Source organism: Anopheles nili, chromosome 3, assembly GCF_943737925.1.
Source record: "Anopheles nili chromosome 3, idAnoNiliSN_F5_01, whole genome shotgun sequence".
NCBI classification, from domain to species: Eukaryota; Metazoa; Arthropoda; class Insecta; order Diptera; family Culicidae; genus Anopheles; species Anopheles nili.
The window spans coordinates 55,905,745-55,921,832 of record NC_071292.1 but is presented as its reverse complement, the minus strand read 5'-3'; the positions used below and the strand labels follow the sequence as shown (position 1 = coordinate 55,921,832).

Sequence of the window (16,088 nt, the reverse complement as noted above, 5' to 3'; positions counted from 1 at the left end):
CTTCGCGTGGCGAGATCGTTCGGAGCTAATAATAGCACAGTGGTTGTTTCTTGGAACACTTTGATAGGCGAAGTGGCGCATTCATTTGAGTTATCACTGAAAAGAATAAAAACACTCCATCCTCTACAATGTCCTTCCCGTGCTCAAACAAAAACACGCGCATACAAAGGCCTCGGAAAAACGACACCACAGAGCAGCGGTGTCGGTGTCGATGCCTTGTGCAGTGGTGTGAATTAATCGATTCGTGGTCCTTCCTCACATCGGGATGTAGGTCGCCCCAGTGACAAATAACCTCGGCGTGCTCGGTTCATTTGCCTCGGTCAGGTCTCGTGGTCTCGCTTTCACCGAACGCCAATTAACGGTCCCCAAACACACACACAAACCCGCACTCACACCACGGTACCGTAACGTCATTGCACCGTACCGCAGATGTATGGATAACTCATGATAAATCAAAGCGGCCCGTTTTTTTCCTTCCCCAACCACGGTGTACTACGTACACGTTCGCTCTCTAATTATCTTCCACTTGATCCCCGATGAGCAAGGGAAATGGGTTGTGGCCTGAGCGCTGGGGGAAATCTGGTGAAAATCGGCCCCAACCAAATGGCGTGACGGCGAACGATCGACCAGTTTTGCGCGCAGTTAAAAACACGTGCTACGTTAGTCACTTTTTCATCTCCCCGGGGGCCATATTTTTTGCCCCTTTTTTCCGATTATGTTCATTTTGATGATTTATGAAACGAAATCGGCCCACCATCGAACCATGCCCGCCTTTCACTGGTCTGGCCTGATGCTGTGAGGTGCGATGTCCTTTTTTGCTCCCTGCCCGGACGTACCTCATCCGTTCTCGTGCTTCGTAGCCCCGTGGCAGGGAAAAATCCTGGCAAAAAACAAACAATAATTCCTCACCTCACTTCGGTGCGCGTAATTGCCGCTGACGGATAGGCGTGACAAATGTGTCAAACTTTGTTTTAAGCCCACCCTACTCGATCCCTCCCACCAACGCGAGGGCCCATTTTTATGCGTCCCCATCACGAACCTGGCCGTGTTTGCCGTTCGCTTATTTGTCACGAGTCGATAATTCGCTCCGTCCTCGCTGTGCCGTGCAACTGTGCCCGAAACGCAGCGTGAACAACGAAAGCAAGAGGGAGCGTAGCAAAAAGTGTCAACAATGGCGAAAGCAACAGCGTAACGCAAACTGACGTCACTCGGCTTGGACCCCGAGTGTGTCCCCTGGTGGTGCAAATAGAAATTTACAGCCAGGAGTTTACCCAACCGATCACGGAGCACGCGATATGGGACAAGAATGGTGACGCTATGAGGGGGGAAGTCCAGGAAAAGGTCAGCTCGGTGCACATCCTGTGTATTCTGCGCATCCGGTCGCTGCGTTTCTACGTGGAAAATCAACTAAAAATGGTAGTGGAAAAGCCATTGTTTCTCTTGCCAGCGAGCATTTTCACACTTTATCAAAGCAAGCTGATGTTGCCGAGAAATGAAGTTTATTGCATTTGTGTTATTGCGCCCATGTAGAGTGACGTCTCCTTGTTTTAGCAAATCTAAACGAGTTGAAGAAGAATCATTGGAACCATGTAACGAAATCATTCAGATCTCCGAATCAATGAAACCAATGACCCGTAAAATATGGCAAGAGTCTTCCCAATCTCGCCTCACCTCGTCAATACCCATGGCAATATTAGATGGGTTCAAACCCTCATCTTTACCGCTTGTACACATCTTGATTGAATTCCATATTTTTGCTTCGTTTGCATAAATTTACCACAGGTTAGGCAAACGCCCAATGCGATATCCTTAAACGCTGGGCAAACCATCGCAGGACCGGGTGAAGATTTAATCTAAGCCAAAACTTTTCCACCTTTTCTACCACAAACAAACCCATCCGAACCAGCCCCCGAGCCCGACGAGCTATGACGTCAGCACGAGCACTCGGCCACAGGACGAGAACGACGACGCGGACTCAAAACAACACCGAAGTGAAACGGGCGAAAAAATTCGCCCGTTCGGAATAAACACGGGAGCCCACCACAGGATGGAGGGTGTACCGGTTTTGCGATTATCGCTCGTGGTTCAAACCGCGCACCGTGCGCCTGACAGAGCGCTCAATGGCGTGCAGAGGGCTTTTGTTTCCACCGCTACCGCGGATAGGCGTACGGGAAATTGCGGCGAAAGCGCATCCCATGCGTACGCGGAGGCTCGTCCCGGCAGCCAAGGACGCGTCCGATGACGTCGTTCGTGTTCGTGCTAAATGCGGCTCACCGTCGACCGGGGCCAGGTGAAAATGCAACAGAGTGCTCACTCGCAGGCACACCTTCGGCAGCGGTTTGGTAGTGTTGGTGGAGCGGTTCACGCAAGGATCTCACCCGCCAGCAACCAGTAGCTGTAGTGGTTAGGCGTTTCACCTCGAACCATCGAACTGCGAACCAGCTGGTAGAAAAGCATCCTTACGAGCCTTTCAGCTTTGCCCTTGTGCCTGGTAGTATTTGCCGAGTATGGAGGAAAGGCTCGAGCTTCTACTCCAGGTGGCAAGCTAGCCCCCCTTTTCTCCATTGCCTGCCATTGTTTGTGCTTAACCCCCGTGCGGGACTATCTGTCCCACCTGTTCCTTGTCCGGCTGGCAATAGGATCACCCGTTTGCACTTTGTTTTCTGGAGCCGCCACTGCTACTGCTGATTCTACTACTGCGGCGTGTACATAACCTACTTTCGGACTCGGCAGTACATATCCTGCGCGCTCCTCCGGCTTGCCCACATACGCGGACGCACATAAACAAAGCCCGTCTCGTCCCGCTCACTCTGCCGCTGTGGTGTTTGCTCCTAAAAGGGATGAAGGACGACGGAGGCCTCATGTGCGACCTCTGCCAGGGAAAGCGCACGTACACACACACACGAGACACACACCAGCGCGTACGTAGCCAGCCTTTGCGGTGCGATGCTAAAAATAGATTCAGTGCCGCATCGAAACGGTCGATAAACCGTGCCACGAGTCCGGGTAGGGCGGTGCGTGGTAGTGCTGCGAGGCAATGAGTTTTCCACAGGCAGTCTAAAAATAGCCCACATCCCGGCCATCCCGGTACAGGGAAATCCAGGCGAGCAAAAAAGAAAAAGCGTAAAAGGCGCAACCGGAAAAGTTTCGGAGAATTGAGTTTTTCCAAGCCCGGTGCCACCGTCGTTCTTCAAAGAAGGATCACCCCTGACGTTTGTCGCTTTCGCACACGCCTGCTATTTATGTCTCTTCTTCTCTCTCGCACTGTATCACTCGCTCTCTTTCTCTCACACACATGCTCGGCTCGAAACCAATGAGGCGAGATGAATGCGAAACGAGGCCGAGGCAGCGGGAAAATCGTATGAAGGGCTATCGGGCTAAAAAGCTATCGGGCATCACTGGAAACGACACCGCACTACAGCGGGACGATCAACGTCGTTTTTTTTTCTTCTTCTGGCAATGCTGTTTCATGAGCTTTTCCTTTCTTCATTCCTTGCGCTTACATCCTGCCTCGTCATGGACCCACCCAACCACGACCCAGTGCGGCCGTTCAATATCGACATTTCCGAATTTCTTAACTCCTCGCTTTTGTTTATGTTTCAGTTATGCCGTTTTTCACCAAGCAAACCTGGGGACCGTACTTGGGCCCTGAAAGCTGGAAATGATGGAGATGAAAATGTGGCGCAGATTTTTGCTCTTTCTCGCGAGTTGATAAGCATCGGCTGGGGGGAACCTATTTCTGCCGATAGCGGATTCAGTCGGAAAAGAGAGCGCATTCTTCATGCTTTCATAGGGTGAAGAAAAAAAGGTATGCTGGTTCTATTTTTTATCCCTTCGCAGTAGCACGGTGTGGTCATATTTCGAGCGGAGTTGTTTGTCGAGCGGAAAGAAATGAAAATTACATCGTCGTCGCTGCCGTACACTTGTCCGCTCGACATTGATTCGTTATGCTATTCAAAACATTCAGTGCTATCGATGAACTGTTCCACCAATGAATAATGGAGTTCATAAAATGTAAATCAAAGGAGCTCAAACTCGGCTCAAAATTAGATTTGGACCAGTTGGATCGTGGAACAATAGTAAAGGATGCTTATTGTAGATAAAATGGAGCACAGCATTTGTAATTGATTGTGCTTGTAAGATTATATACCAAATTGTCTATGAAGTTTGGTGAGCAAAAGTAAACTTAGTGAATTAACTCGCTTGCATTTTTTGAATTCTACTAAAAAAAACTTTAAAATTACGAAGCACACAAAAAATAGAAAATTTATTGTAGTTAATTAAACAAAGGCAAAACAGAATGCACTCATAAAGCAACATAAAGCCACTGCTATCTTATGTTGTGAAGAAATTTTTCCTTCAACACCTTACTCCCAAAACACCACCAGAAACTTGCGAAGGTGTTAACATTTTAATAATAATTCAACAACCCGGGTGTTGAGTCGGTGTCATTCCGAAAGTTTGCTTTTTAAACACAAACAAATGCCTTCATGCCCTGGTGGCAGGCGCGTTTGGGCCTACATAAAGGCACCAACTCGTCACTCAAGACTCACACCACTACAACGCGGGTGGTTGTTCCTGGAAAGCGGTACAGCGCGAATAATTTCTTCTCCCTCGCTACGAGGTCGTCCACGTCTGTATCCTCGCAAACAGCGCCTTTTTCTTGAGCCGCCGAGGGCAAAACCACCAGCGTTGAAAACAAGCAGACTCGAAACTGAAGCATCGGAGGATGTGTTCTTCACACACCGAGCGTCGGTGTACTGGGCTCGTGAAGTCATCGTTTTGCCCGATGTCCTGATTCTCCAGCATAGCCTTGCTACCTCCCCAGTCCCGCTGGGCTGGAGTGCTTTAATTTTTCCTTCAGGGTGGGTTTATTTATTTCTTTTATGCCCCTTTTCCAGAGCCTCACCAACGTGTGCAACACTTCCTACTGTTTGTTACTTCACCGCATCCGCTTCCGCTTCTTGTTCGAGGTGTAGTTATGTTTCGTCCTCACGGCGAGACTTCTTGGGAGGCCTCCGAGCTTGGCTAACGACTATACAAGCCTCACGTTTCCATCTGTTCACTCGCCGGAAGCGAGAAAGAGAAGATGAAAAGTTGAAATATTGTCAGAGCCCTCTTCTTGCGGCACTTTTCGTCACATCATCATCATCAGCCGACACCGATGGGACTGGGAGAATATTTCCTCATCATTCGCGAGCGTTTTGCGATGATTTCTTGCCTTAGGTTTTCATGCAGGTTGGAGGTTAGCTGGCTAAGCCGTGCCACAGCTACTAAATAGCCAGGCGCTTGCTACACTACTGAATGTGTAGCCACTTGTAAATGACGCGCCAACCCACGCGGGATCCAATCAAACCGTCTGGAAGAAGGACTGTACCGGCATCGGTGTAACGTAACGTTGCCTACGGTGCCGTTAGTCGGTAGAGCTATTTGGAGAGGCCTTCTCACGTTCCGCCTGTGTCACGTCGTGGCAGCGGACGGAAACCAAACATCCGACCCCGGGCCGGTTGGCCCCACAACGGATACTGATGGTTGTGGTGCCGACGTAGGGCGCAGGAAACGGAAACTCGTTAGGTTGTTATTCTATGTTCCGTTTTGTGGGCCAAGCCCCCGGTGACACCGTTGGTGTCGAAATGCATTCGAGGTGTGATAACGAAGTAAGCAGTGTGAGACAATGTTCCACCGTCGACAAGGTCATAGTAGAAAAAGTATCCGAAAGATGGAAAGGAGGAAAACTATGCGAGAAAAAATAACTGATTCAATTTGCTTTAATAGAACTATATATGGTGTAAGCTGCGAGTAGTTTGTACAACGTTTTTGAGAAGATAGCTTGTATGAAATATTCACGGGAGTTTTTTGAGTGAAGTACCAGGCGTCTCCATCGTATCAAATTTCCTAAGCCAGTGTAATTTTTGACAGACTATTTAAAAAAAATTTTATGAAATGTACTATAGAATTATTCGAATCGCACTGTCTAAAGTGTATTATGATGGGTTTCATAATCCAGATTCCTTGCTCGAAGTTGTCTCCATCATTGTTAAGTAAAGTACCAACCGTTTCCTTCAAAATGCATTTCTGATTTTTTTACACTTTTAAAGGCTGGGAGACAACATTGTATCTATAACATTTTAAACTTCACGTTTTTGGCCTATTGAAAGCAAGCATTCCCGATCTTGTCCTTGGAGTTGAATGGCCCTACATCCCCCAGGGTAGCATAAAAATACTATTAGACGCACGAAATTCCTGCCCGGCATGACTGACACACAATGGAGACGCAACAGTGGCTCGAATAAGCCTTTCCTCCGTTCAATGTCTCGCCCCTTTTTCGGTCGGTCACGATGTCACTATGGCTAGAAGTGACATTTTACGGCAAAAAATCGAGATTCTGGAGGCAGGGGCCGCTTTCTTGTTTGCCGTTTTTAGGTTATATCTCCTTCCTATGATGATGATTCAGCATTTACAACAACAACAACAACAGCATCAAAAAAGAGGCTCGAGTACCCTACCGAAACTGACGCATAGTATCGAGAACTCGTAGAGCTTGTCGGTGGTTTCACTCCCTGCCATCATTAGTCACTGTGTGAATCTTAGAGATAGATCGGTCATATTGCAAAGTCATGTTATGTCAGTCACCTTCAGTCATCCTTCACAAACCCCTGAATCACTTGACGCGGTCGGTAACATAACAAAACATTTTTCACTTAGGCTGTGCAGTATTTTTCATTCCGACGCACCGTTTGATGTCACGGAGAAGAAATTTCTCACCCGACGCCGAGTTGATTTGAGGGGAATACTCCAGAAGTATATATGAAAGAGTTCATTTGAAGATTATTCGAAGCGTAGGCATGCCCATTGCCACAATGCATGATCTGTAGTGAGACCGACTTTGGGAATTTGTTTGCTTCGCTCAAACAAAAGCTAATGCAAAACGCCAACAATAGAGCGACAAGTTTACATTGTGTTTAGATCAGGCTGACTATCTAAACGCCTTTCAACTAGCGCTCAGTAGGCCGCTAAATACATTTGTAAGTCAAACATTGATCACTGAACAGATACGCCCTGCAGACGCTGGTCTATCTAATCTTTCACGACGGCAAACATGCGGTCGTATACCCTTCCGGTGTAAAGATCAGGCTCCTGCAAAGCGTGGGCCATGATCTGCACTTTTTGGTGGTGAAGGGCACCGAAAGTTTCCACAACAAAAGTACCCTCACCAAATCCGTTTTCGTACATTTTCGCGCCGGACAAATACGCCCGCTACCGCAGAACAACTCACCGATCCGCCCGAGCAAATCGTTTCCGCGTGTAGAGCTTCAGTGTTGTAACTTTTTCGCCTCACCACACGGCTGGCCTTCTCAACACGACCAAGGGAAGCGTGGGCAGCAAAAGTTTTCCCATCTAAACGCCGTAATCAGGGAAGGATCTATTGAGCGAAACAAAAATAGAAGGGAAGAGAGAGACAGAGCTAGAAGGCACGCCCGCTCCGGGTACGGGGAGGGGGGGGGTTGGAGTGAGGGGGAATACGCCTCCATCGCTAAAAGGCATTTATGATAAATGATTAGGGGACAGAGCAAGAAAATGAATGGCTTGCGAGCTCGTTTGAAGTGACATTTGTTTCTTGCTTTCAGTTTTTGCTTCCGTTCTGCATTGTCGCATTTTTAACATTTCCCATTCCGGAAGTGAACCTTCCGGGTGCTCATTGCGGCAAAGCCGGCACCACCCTCGGGCCGTTCCCATCAATGGCGCCTGTTAACATTGTGTTTCGCTCCAGCTTCGCTTGGCTTTAATTCCTCCGATATGGAGCCGATTCAACGACACACTCGTCGACGAGAGGGTGCGGCCAGTGACAGGATATCATTCTATCCTGTGGCCTTTCCGTGACCGGTCGAAACAATGACAGCTGTAATCGGCATCACACATCTGCGGAGAAAAATTCCACCGTTACATTCTCGAAAGCGCCACCCGACTTGTAAATGTCCTCGAGGGTGCTTCGAACGGAAACAAGCGCTCTGGACAAAAAGTGATATACGAAATAAAATACCTCGGCCCGGCTGCTGCGGGTGACCGCGGGATGTGCTGGCATCTTACTCGTACGCAACACATAAGTGAGCATCATTTTTTTCTGTTTTTTCGTTGGTGGTAGTTGGTGATTTGCCCGACCACCGTGGTGAGTGTGTACATACATATATTATGTTGTCAATTTAACAGCTCTAGCACGATCACATCATTATTGTGCTACGTTTCCATCGTTATGGGCTCCCTGAGCCTTGCCTTCTCGCGCCTCGTGGTGAATTTGGGTTTACAGTCAGAGACTGAGATTTTTCACCCAGCGGCGCAAAGATCCTTCCACGCCTTGCCGGGAAAACGATATGCCTGGCCGGATACCGTGACGGCGGCACGATAGAAATCATCACGTATTCGTCAAATTATGTTTTGCGGCCATGCTTTTCGCCGATACGACTCCCGGTGCCACGGCTCCCCGTAGTTCATTCGATTTCATAGCGACGCCTTATTTGACACGTGGCAAGTTCTCCCGTTACCGAACCATTCAGCTGCCTCCCTCGGTGCGATCCCGGCGGCGGTGATAATATTATATTTTTGCTGAGCGTTTTTCGCTCACTTTTGGGGCTTTGATTGGGGTTGTTCGCGGTAGCGCACCCGAGAACCATTTCAGCCATTCGGATATCTGCCGCAGGATGGTTATTGATTAGCATCAAACGATATCGTTGAACCATTGGCGTGGTTTGGTTAATTTATTTAAATGTAAACCCATTTACCAGCGCGAATTACGTGAGCAATATAAATAGATATTGAGAGAAAGACAGAAAATGAGAGAGTCAAGGTGAAAGAGATAGAGCGCTCAATTTGTCTAGGAACATTCTGAATTTTGCACCAAGACTTCCGATAAAAATCGTAATGTCAACCATTCAGCTTAGTCATGGCTCATGCAATCATGAGCAGATTTGGAATGCAAATTTACTGGAGCTTAGCATATTTTACCTATTGCCGAAACGTAGTAATTGCATGGAAACGGCCGCATCGCTCGACACATCCAAATGAACTGGTTTCAAGGGATTGTAGCTGATTTTGAAGCACGGCATAAAAAACCGCTTCAGATGATCAAGGGAAGACTAGAAAAAAAGCGCGGTAATAAAAGTGAAATATCCAATTGCTCTCACTCGCACCTGCGCCAGTAAATGCCTTCCGGAAGGGGGCACAAAAAAAGTGACGGAATGGAAGCAGCTGAGCAAGGGAACCGCAACATCTGCTCGGACTAATGCCATCCCGGCTCATTCGGGACGGTTTCCGGTGGACAGCTTTCAATGTATCACCAGCGGCACATTATCGCAACCGGGCTGCGTGCGGAAGCCAACACCAAGCCACGCCAAACCCGGAACACACTCGGGCACAATCACCGAGCGGCTGGGAGCGTTTGAATAATTCATACCGATCACGCTCGTCGAGGTAATGCGCTTCATGTTCTTATGTGATTTGCAGGGATTGTTGCGGCGGCTTGTCCGGGCATCATGTTTTTCCAGCACCGTGTTGCGAGTGGGCGTCCGCAAAATAGGGCGAACGCAAAGAACGCCTTGCAGGAGGAGGTGAGTAGCAGAGAATGGGCCGACACAATGTTACCTAATCGGGTGCCGGTTCCGGCCTAAGGACGGACATGGTGTTCTTTTGCGGTTCTTACGGAGTGTAGCTTCCACTTTTCGTGTTTTTTTCATGTAAGCTTTTCACCCTGATGCTCGTTGCACCTGTCTAGGTCAACAAGATTGTTTGTGGCGCCGAAAGAACACAACAGGCGACGTCATCGGAGCCTAGGAGACGTTATCAGGCTGTACGGGAGCAAAAACAAACCGTTAATTCGGTGTCAAGAGCGCTGCGGCAGTTGGCGGAAGCGCAGAAAACGAGCATTAAAATGTGCGTTTTGAATAATTTATCCACATTTGTTCTGAGCCGCAACACCGTTCCTATTTAGATACAATATGAACACAATGTGTATAAATTCTTTGAAAACTGAAAGGTAATAGCATCAGTCTAACTATTTGAAGGTTATTTTACCGAGGAAAAGCATACACAGAAATGTAAAATTTCACGAAAACTCCCATCGTCCCTTCATTTGTCGCTCTCTACTTTCTATTCCTCCGAACACAAATCTATCACATTCCAACAATCGAACAAATTATGTCCCATCAATGTACAACTCAGCACCAACTGCGTTCATGCTACGAGTTCTGTCAGCAAACACATAAAAAATCCTCCTTACAAGAAGGCTAAAAAAACTTACTCGCACGTATATACATTCCAACAAATCATTCCATTGACATTTCCACTGCGCCGGTGAATAAATCATTCCCAAGCGCTCATTCGATCAGTGGAGCATGTCTAACGGGAAGCCATCTACGCGTAGGAGTGCATAAGACGTCCTCGGCTAAGGTAACGAAAAAATATTGCCTCACTCCATTCCGATGCTCGCAAGGACTCTCACTTGATGTTCTCGAGACAGAGCCAAAAGCGAAACGGCAACAAAACAAACAGCACACAGAACTTCTCGCTTCACCAGGAAGCTGTTGCGCAATGGCGCAAAGGGCACAGATGGGAGACGCTGGTACCCGTAGCGCGCGATAGAAAAGGTCCCGTGATTTGTTTACCGCAATCAATATCAAAATATCCTATCACAACAAAATTTCACCGCACGGTAATTCAATCACACGCAAATGTCATCAAAATCAAAAATTGCATTGTTCGCTGGGTGGCAAGATTGGCAATCCCATTCGCCCATCATTGGCAGCAACGGGGAAGCCCGTGTGCTCGAGGGATTGGACGATGACGAAGACGTCGAAGAAAACATAAAAAAGCTCCCCACGCACGCCTGCAGAAACCGCCAGAAGATGCGATGTGTATTATCACCTGCCCGGGCGTCGTTCTGTCCCCTTGGGGTTGAGAGTCGAATTTATGCTTCGACGACCGAGCAAACGAACGAACGAACGAAACGCACGCGTGCTTCGTTGGCGGGTTTTGTCGTGAGGATCGATAAACAACGTTCCACCAGGAACGGAGCCCACTTTCACACGATATCGATATCCGATTGAGCGACTACCCCAAAGCCCAAGGCTCGCTGCTTCGAAAAACGAGCGAAAAAGCCGCCCGCACCAAAACCCCAAGCCATACGCCAGCGCCACGTGTTTTCGTACGCGCGTGCGAGAAAGCGAGCCGTCGGAATCTTCTGACGATAAGCACTTCAGCGCACGTCAACCAGGGATTCACGAGCAGCCGTGAGGCCCGCCAGGCCCGCCACCGGAACCCAAATCAACACTCATCGTGCCAATCACGGCGCCGAGGTCGGTTTTGATGATGCTGACAAGGATCGACAGGGCCGGGGCGTGAGCGATCTCGAGTAAGGCGGTAGTTAGAAGGGCGCATGGAAAAAGCACACCACCGCGCTAAGGGCTCGATTCGGCGATAGTGTTGCGAGCGGTTCGTTGTGAGTGGCAAGAAAGCACATACACGCCGTGTCGTGGCCGGAAATTCGTTTTTGTAGACGTCCTGGGAGTGAGCGCTTCCATTTCTGAGAAATCCCGGTCCGGGGAACATTTCCCTGACGTATCCTAGGCTCCGCGTGGATGGTTCGCTGCCCACGGGGCGTCTCGAATGCGCACGGCACGGTGAAAAGGGATAGCAAGAGATCAAGAAAATACACAAATCTAATATGTAAATCCATAAAATATTAAGATTGTACAACAATTTTATTTGTACGCTCGGTAACAACGTTTCGGGCACCGGGCAGGGCACAGGATCTCCCAAGGTGCGCCTCGTTGCCTGGCTCTGTAAAACGGGCATTCTCGTCTCCGGTCGTCCTGGTAGCCGGCGAGAAGCTCACAAAAAGGTGGATTCCTCAGGAATGAGGTTAAGGATTTGCCCCGGGAGCAAAACACCGAGACGAGTGACGGGAATCTACCGCCGAAGAATGTCCCCGATGTTATGGGCATGTCCTGGTAATTTGTTCATACCCATTCCGAGTCCACAACCATCGCCAGGCCTCAGTGCGATTCCCCTACGAGCATTCAGGATGCGTCGTTCGACGTTTACGTGCTGAAATTTAATAGACTCCTTGGGATAGGGAGGGATTTTACAATTCCACCGCAGTCACAGTCCAATGGCGGGCTTATCGTTTATGTGGAAGCGCCTCTCGCAAGAATGTGCTGCATTAGGACAGAGCAGGCGTAAAAAAGGCACCATTTAATGGGCGAAGGTTCTCGAGATTGAACTGACGTATTCCGGCGGCTAGGTTTTACCGCTTACCGGCGCCGTCCTGTGCCGATTTGAGGTCATAATTTTGCTCCAAAGCTCGCAGCCGTGTGCTATTTATGTGCCTGAATCTCCCTATACGTGCCTCCGAGGGGGTCCGGTTATATAATCGAGATGAAATTAGATCGGAGCCAGCATTCAGCGAAAGTTTTTTAATTGCATCCACGTTTATTAGAGCAAGCGCGCTCGCAGGCAGTTCGCAGGCAGCACCACACGAAACGAGCCATCCAGCGTTGCGAAGGACACTCGAAGATTTCGCCGCGAAATTGATGCATATTGCGCACTAGTGCAGAATAAAGTTTTGCTACGACGGGAATTAGCATTTGCCAGTCCAACGGTTGCATTTTGTAACGCAAAGAAAACGCTGCACGGTGTGGTGCGTGAGGTTTTAGTGATTGCGATAAACAACGTCCGGGTGCTGACAGATTCTCATTTCCGCCGTGCTGGAACGGTTCGTTGGGCGAGAGATTGAGCCAAATTAAACTACAACTGAACCCGCTCAACCGGCTAACGGGGTGGCCGTGCGAAAGAGTCAGCACTGGGATGCAACGGAAGTTAATTTATTTTTCATCCTTCTGGCGGGCGTATCGACGCGTTCAAGCCTGGAAGGGTATCTGACGGCCCTGTCCAGGTGGGTCATTTTAATGAATTATTATACACCAGGGCGCGTCGATCAGGGAGGGCAAATTGGTGTGCGGGTTTTGAGCTGGCAGCAAGTCGATCGGAAGGTAATTTCCGAACCGGACGCTACCGTCGATGCAGCTCAGAAGGAAGATGACTCATTTGCAGTGCAGAACGGGTGGATTAAGTTTGATATTAAAATGTGTTAAAAGCCCAATGCTGGTACCCAATGTACACATTCAAATACACATTAGTGTGGTTTGGGAATTAGCTTTTTTATGGCTGAATGATTGTGAGTTTTTAAAAATAATATCTATTTTGGTATTCCTACAAGTTTGAAATTGACAATAGTAAAATAAATGATATTACGATGTAGATGTGCATTCTATGCAATTGTATGCAATACATTTTTGAGCCAAAAACTTGGTCCAAAAACACTTCAGTTCATTCAACGTTGAGTTTTTTGGCAAACGCACTACCCATGGGCACAAGTTTCACCGTGTGCAATCAGCTATCGGGAAGTTGATTCCGTTTTTGGCACACAATTGATCACAATAATGCCATAAAAGTGTTCCAACTTTCGATCTGGCAGGCATGATAGTGCTCCCGTTTTGGGTCATACTGATGGTCTAAAGCACGCTTCATCCTAGGTGGAGGCCAAATTTGCGGCGTCACCAAAAAGAGCAGTTTAGAGAGTGCGTTGTGTGCAGTCGAATAAGCAGTGTTTTGCCCTCCGGCTATCATAAACTCTCCTCCCACAGATAGGTCATATTAATAGAACCATCTCTCCACCAGCAATGACTCCGACCCGCTACCGTACGACCCAATCAAAATGCTTTAACACGCCTTTACATTGAATTCCTGCGTCCACCAACGAGGGCTGCCGGTGGTGTACCGGAGCCGGAGTGCTCGTAAAAGGACCCGCTCGGAAAAGATTACACAATTCTTCGAGTGTACTCGAGCCGCATGTTGGGTATTGTTTTATTTCCGGCAGCCAAGCACTCGAGCAGCACATGGCACGGCGACATTTTCCGCATACGAACCGAGATGGGTCGCTGGGTCGTTCCGTTGAACCATTTGACATTCCGCTCTAAATAACGTCCATCGATCCTAGCTCCTCCAGCTAGCGCCCTCCCATCGTGGACCGTTCTTCGGGCTATACTGTTTATTGCAAATTTTGGACTACAATTTTTAGCCATTTCATTCGTCCACCGTCTGTCGAGAGTGCTGATGCGAAACGCGTGATAAAAAATGGCCGCCACTCCGAGCGAGATAGACACACGCACTTCAACCGTCGATGATCGGAGGAAATAAATTTTTATTCCAATGTTTATTCAAATTTATCTCTACCGCTCTCCCGAGTCAGACTCAAATCAAACAAAACAAAAACATCCCGAGTGCAGAAATAGCCGGAAAAGCCCGAAATCGAAATGGCAAACAGCGCGGGAAACGGGGCAACCACTCTTGCGACGGAAGCACCGGCGACAAAGGAGTGTTTAATTTGAACAACCATCATCCATCACGGAAATCGACTTTCCCGTATTAGTGGAGATGGTGCTTGCGAGTATTGCGTTCCGTGTTGCTTTTCCGGTTTTGTTTTACACGCTTTCCCAATCGGCGCCCCTAACTCGGGCCAAACAACAACTGTCGCCGAGGGAATAGGCAAGTTTGATGAGCACATTTATCGATGTCACACCGTTATCGGCGCTGTTATTGGATGATAAATCTTGTGACGCACAAAAAAGAAGACCAGATTTATCCTGCAGCAAACAGCAATGCCGGGGCTGGGTGCCGAACAAATAATGGGTGTATATTTTTAACATAAAACTACACTAGCACGCGACTAGCGACTGAAAGGTGGCAGTGATCGGTCAAGTGCTGGAACTAGAGGACCTATTTTTAGAAGGGCACTTCATGCTTGACAAATGCAAACAGTAGCGCTCAAGTTAGAACGCTTTTGGGTCTCAATTTAGCAAGGATAAATATAGAGCTCTAAGAGCAATCAAGCAAATCAGCTTTTGAGAGGATACGCGAAACAAAGAGCATGAAGATGCCATGTTAGGAAAGATGAACTAAAAATAAAACAAAAAGCAAAATCCCGTCAATAACATATTCGTTAGATAGAATGACGACACCATTGAATCCCCAAACCTGCAACATTTAAGGACATAAGTGGTTAGGAGCACTTACCTTGAAATTCCTTCCTGGCTGCGCTCACCGAGGTGACGATGTTGGCCACATGCCCAAGTACGGTCGCAAACAGCATCAGGCCGAACAGCAGCTGCGCGATGACGAAGACGTACTCCGCTTTCGAGCGAGGTCGTGGCAGGTCGCCGATCGTGGTTAGGGCGAGCGTGCACCAGTAGTAGCTCTGCAAGTACTGCTTCACCACGTCCGCCGATTCCGAGTCGTGGTAGACCCAGTTCTTTGAGCCGAAACCGTTATTCTTATAGATAATGTGATATAAACAACCGTTCCAGTGGAAGATCACCAGCAGATAGTGTATCAACGAGGTCGAGCGGAATAAATTCGGATAGTTCGTGTGCCGCTCGGTGCGATCCATGAAGGCCCAGAATCGATAAATCTTGACTAGCCTAAACGAGCGCAGTATCGAGTTGAACCCTATCGATAAATATAAAAAATCTAACGGCAACAAACAAAGGCAGTCGATGTAGAACGTCGTCGAGTTCATGTAGTGCTGCCGTAGCTTGGTCGAGTCGGTCTGCAGCACGCCGTCCTCGAGGTAACCCGTACGGAAGTGGAACAGAATATCTACGAGGTATAAAAAATCCGAAAAGTAGTCTAGACAAAACCACAGCACGATCGATTCGCCGTTGATCTCCTGGAACGCGAACCGGTAGATGATCACCCAGAAGTTGTAGAGGAACGCCATCGACACCACCATCGACCAGTAGTAACAGAGCCGGCCGGCTGGATCGAACACGAAAGACCACCGCCGGCCATTCGACTTACGTGACGAGGTCGAGCAGCCAGATCGGCGTCCGAATCTAGTGGTTGGTCGTGAGAGAGGGAGAGAGAGAGAGAGAGAATATTAAATTATTGTTTGTGGGGGAGTAAAAGCAATAATAAAAACGCAATGAATCGAACCGTCACATAATTAATTTGAACGACCGTGGGAGGGCGAAATATTAATT

General features: G+C 48.3%; 1 protein-coding gene across 1 annotated transcript in view; it reads right to left on the bottom strand.

Moving 5' to 3' along the window:
- The window catches only part of LOC128725714 (cyclic nucleotide-gated cation channel alpha-3), a 45,754-nt gene that overhangs the window by 11,957 nt on the left and 17,709 nt on the right, over positions 1-16,088 (bottom strand). Inside the window, exon 4 of the mRNA XM_053819480.1 lies at positions 15,124-15,941. Within this exon, the coding sequence (XP_053675455.1) occupies positions 15,124-15,941 (818 nt within the window). The remainder of the gene's footprint in view (positions 1-15,123; positions 15,942-16,088) is intronic.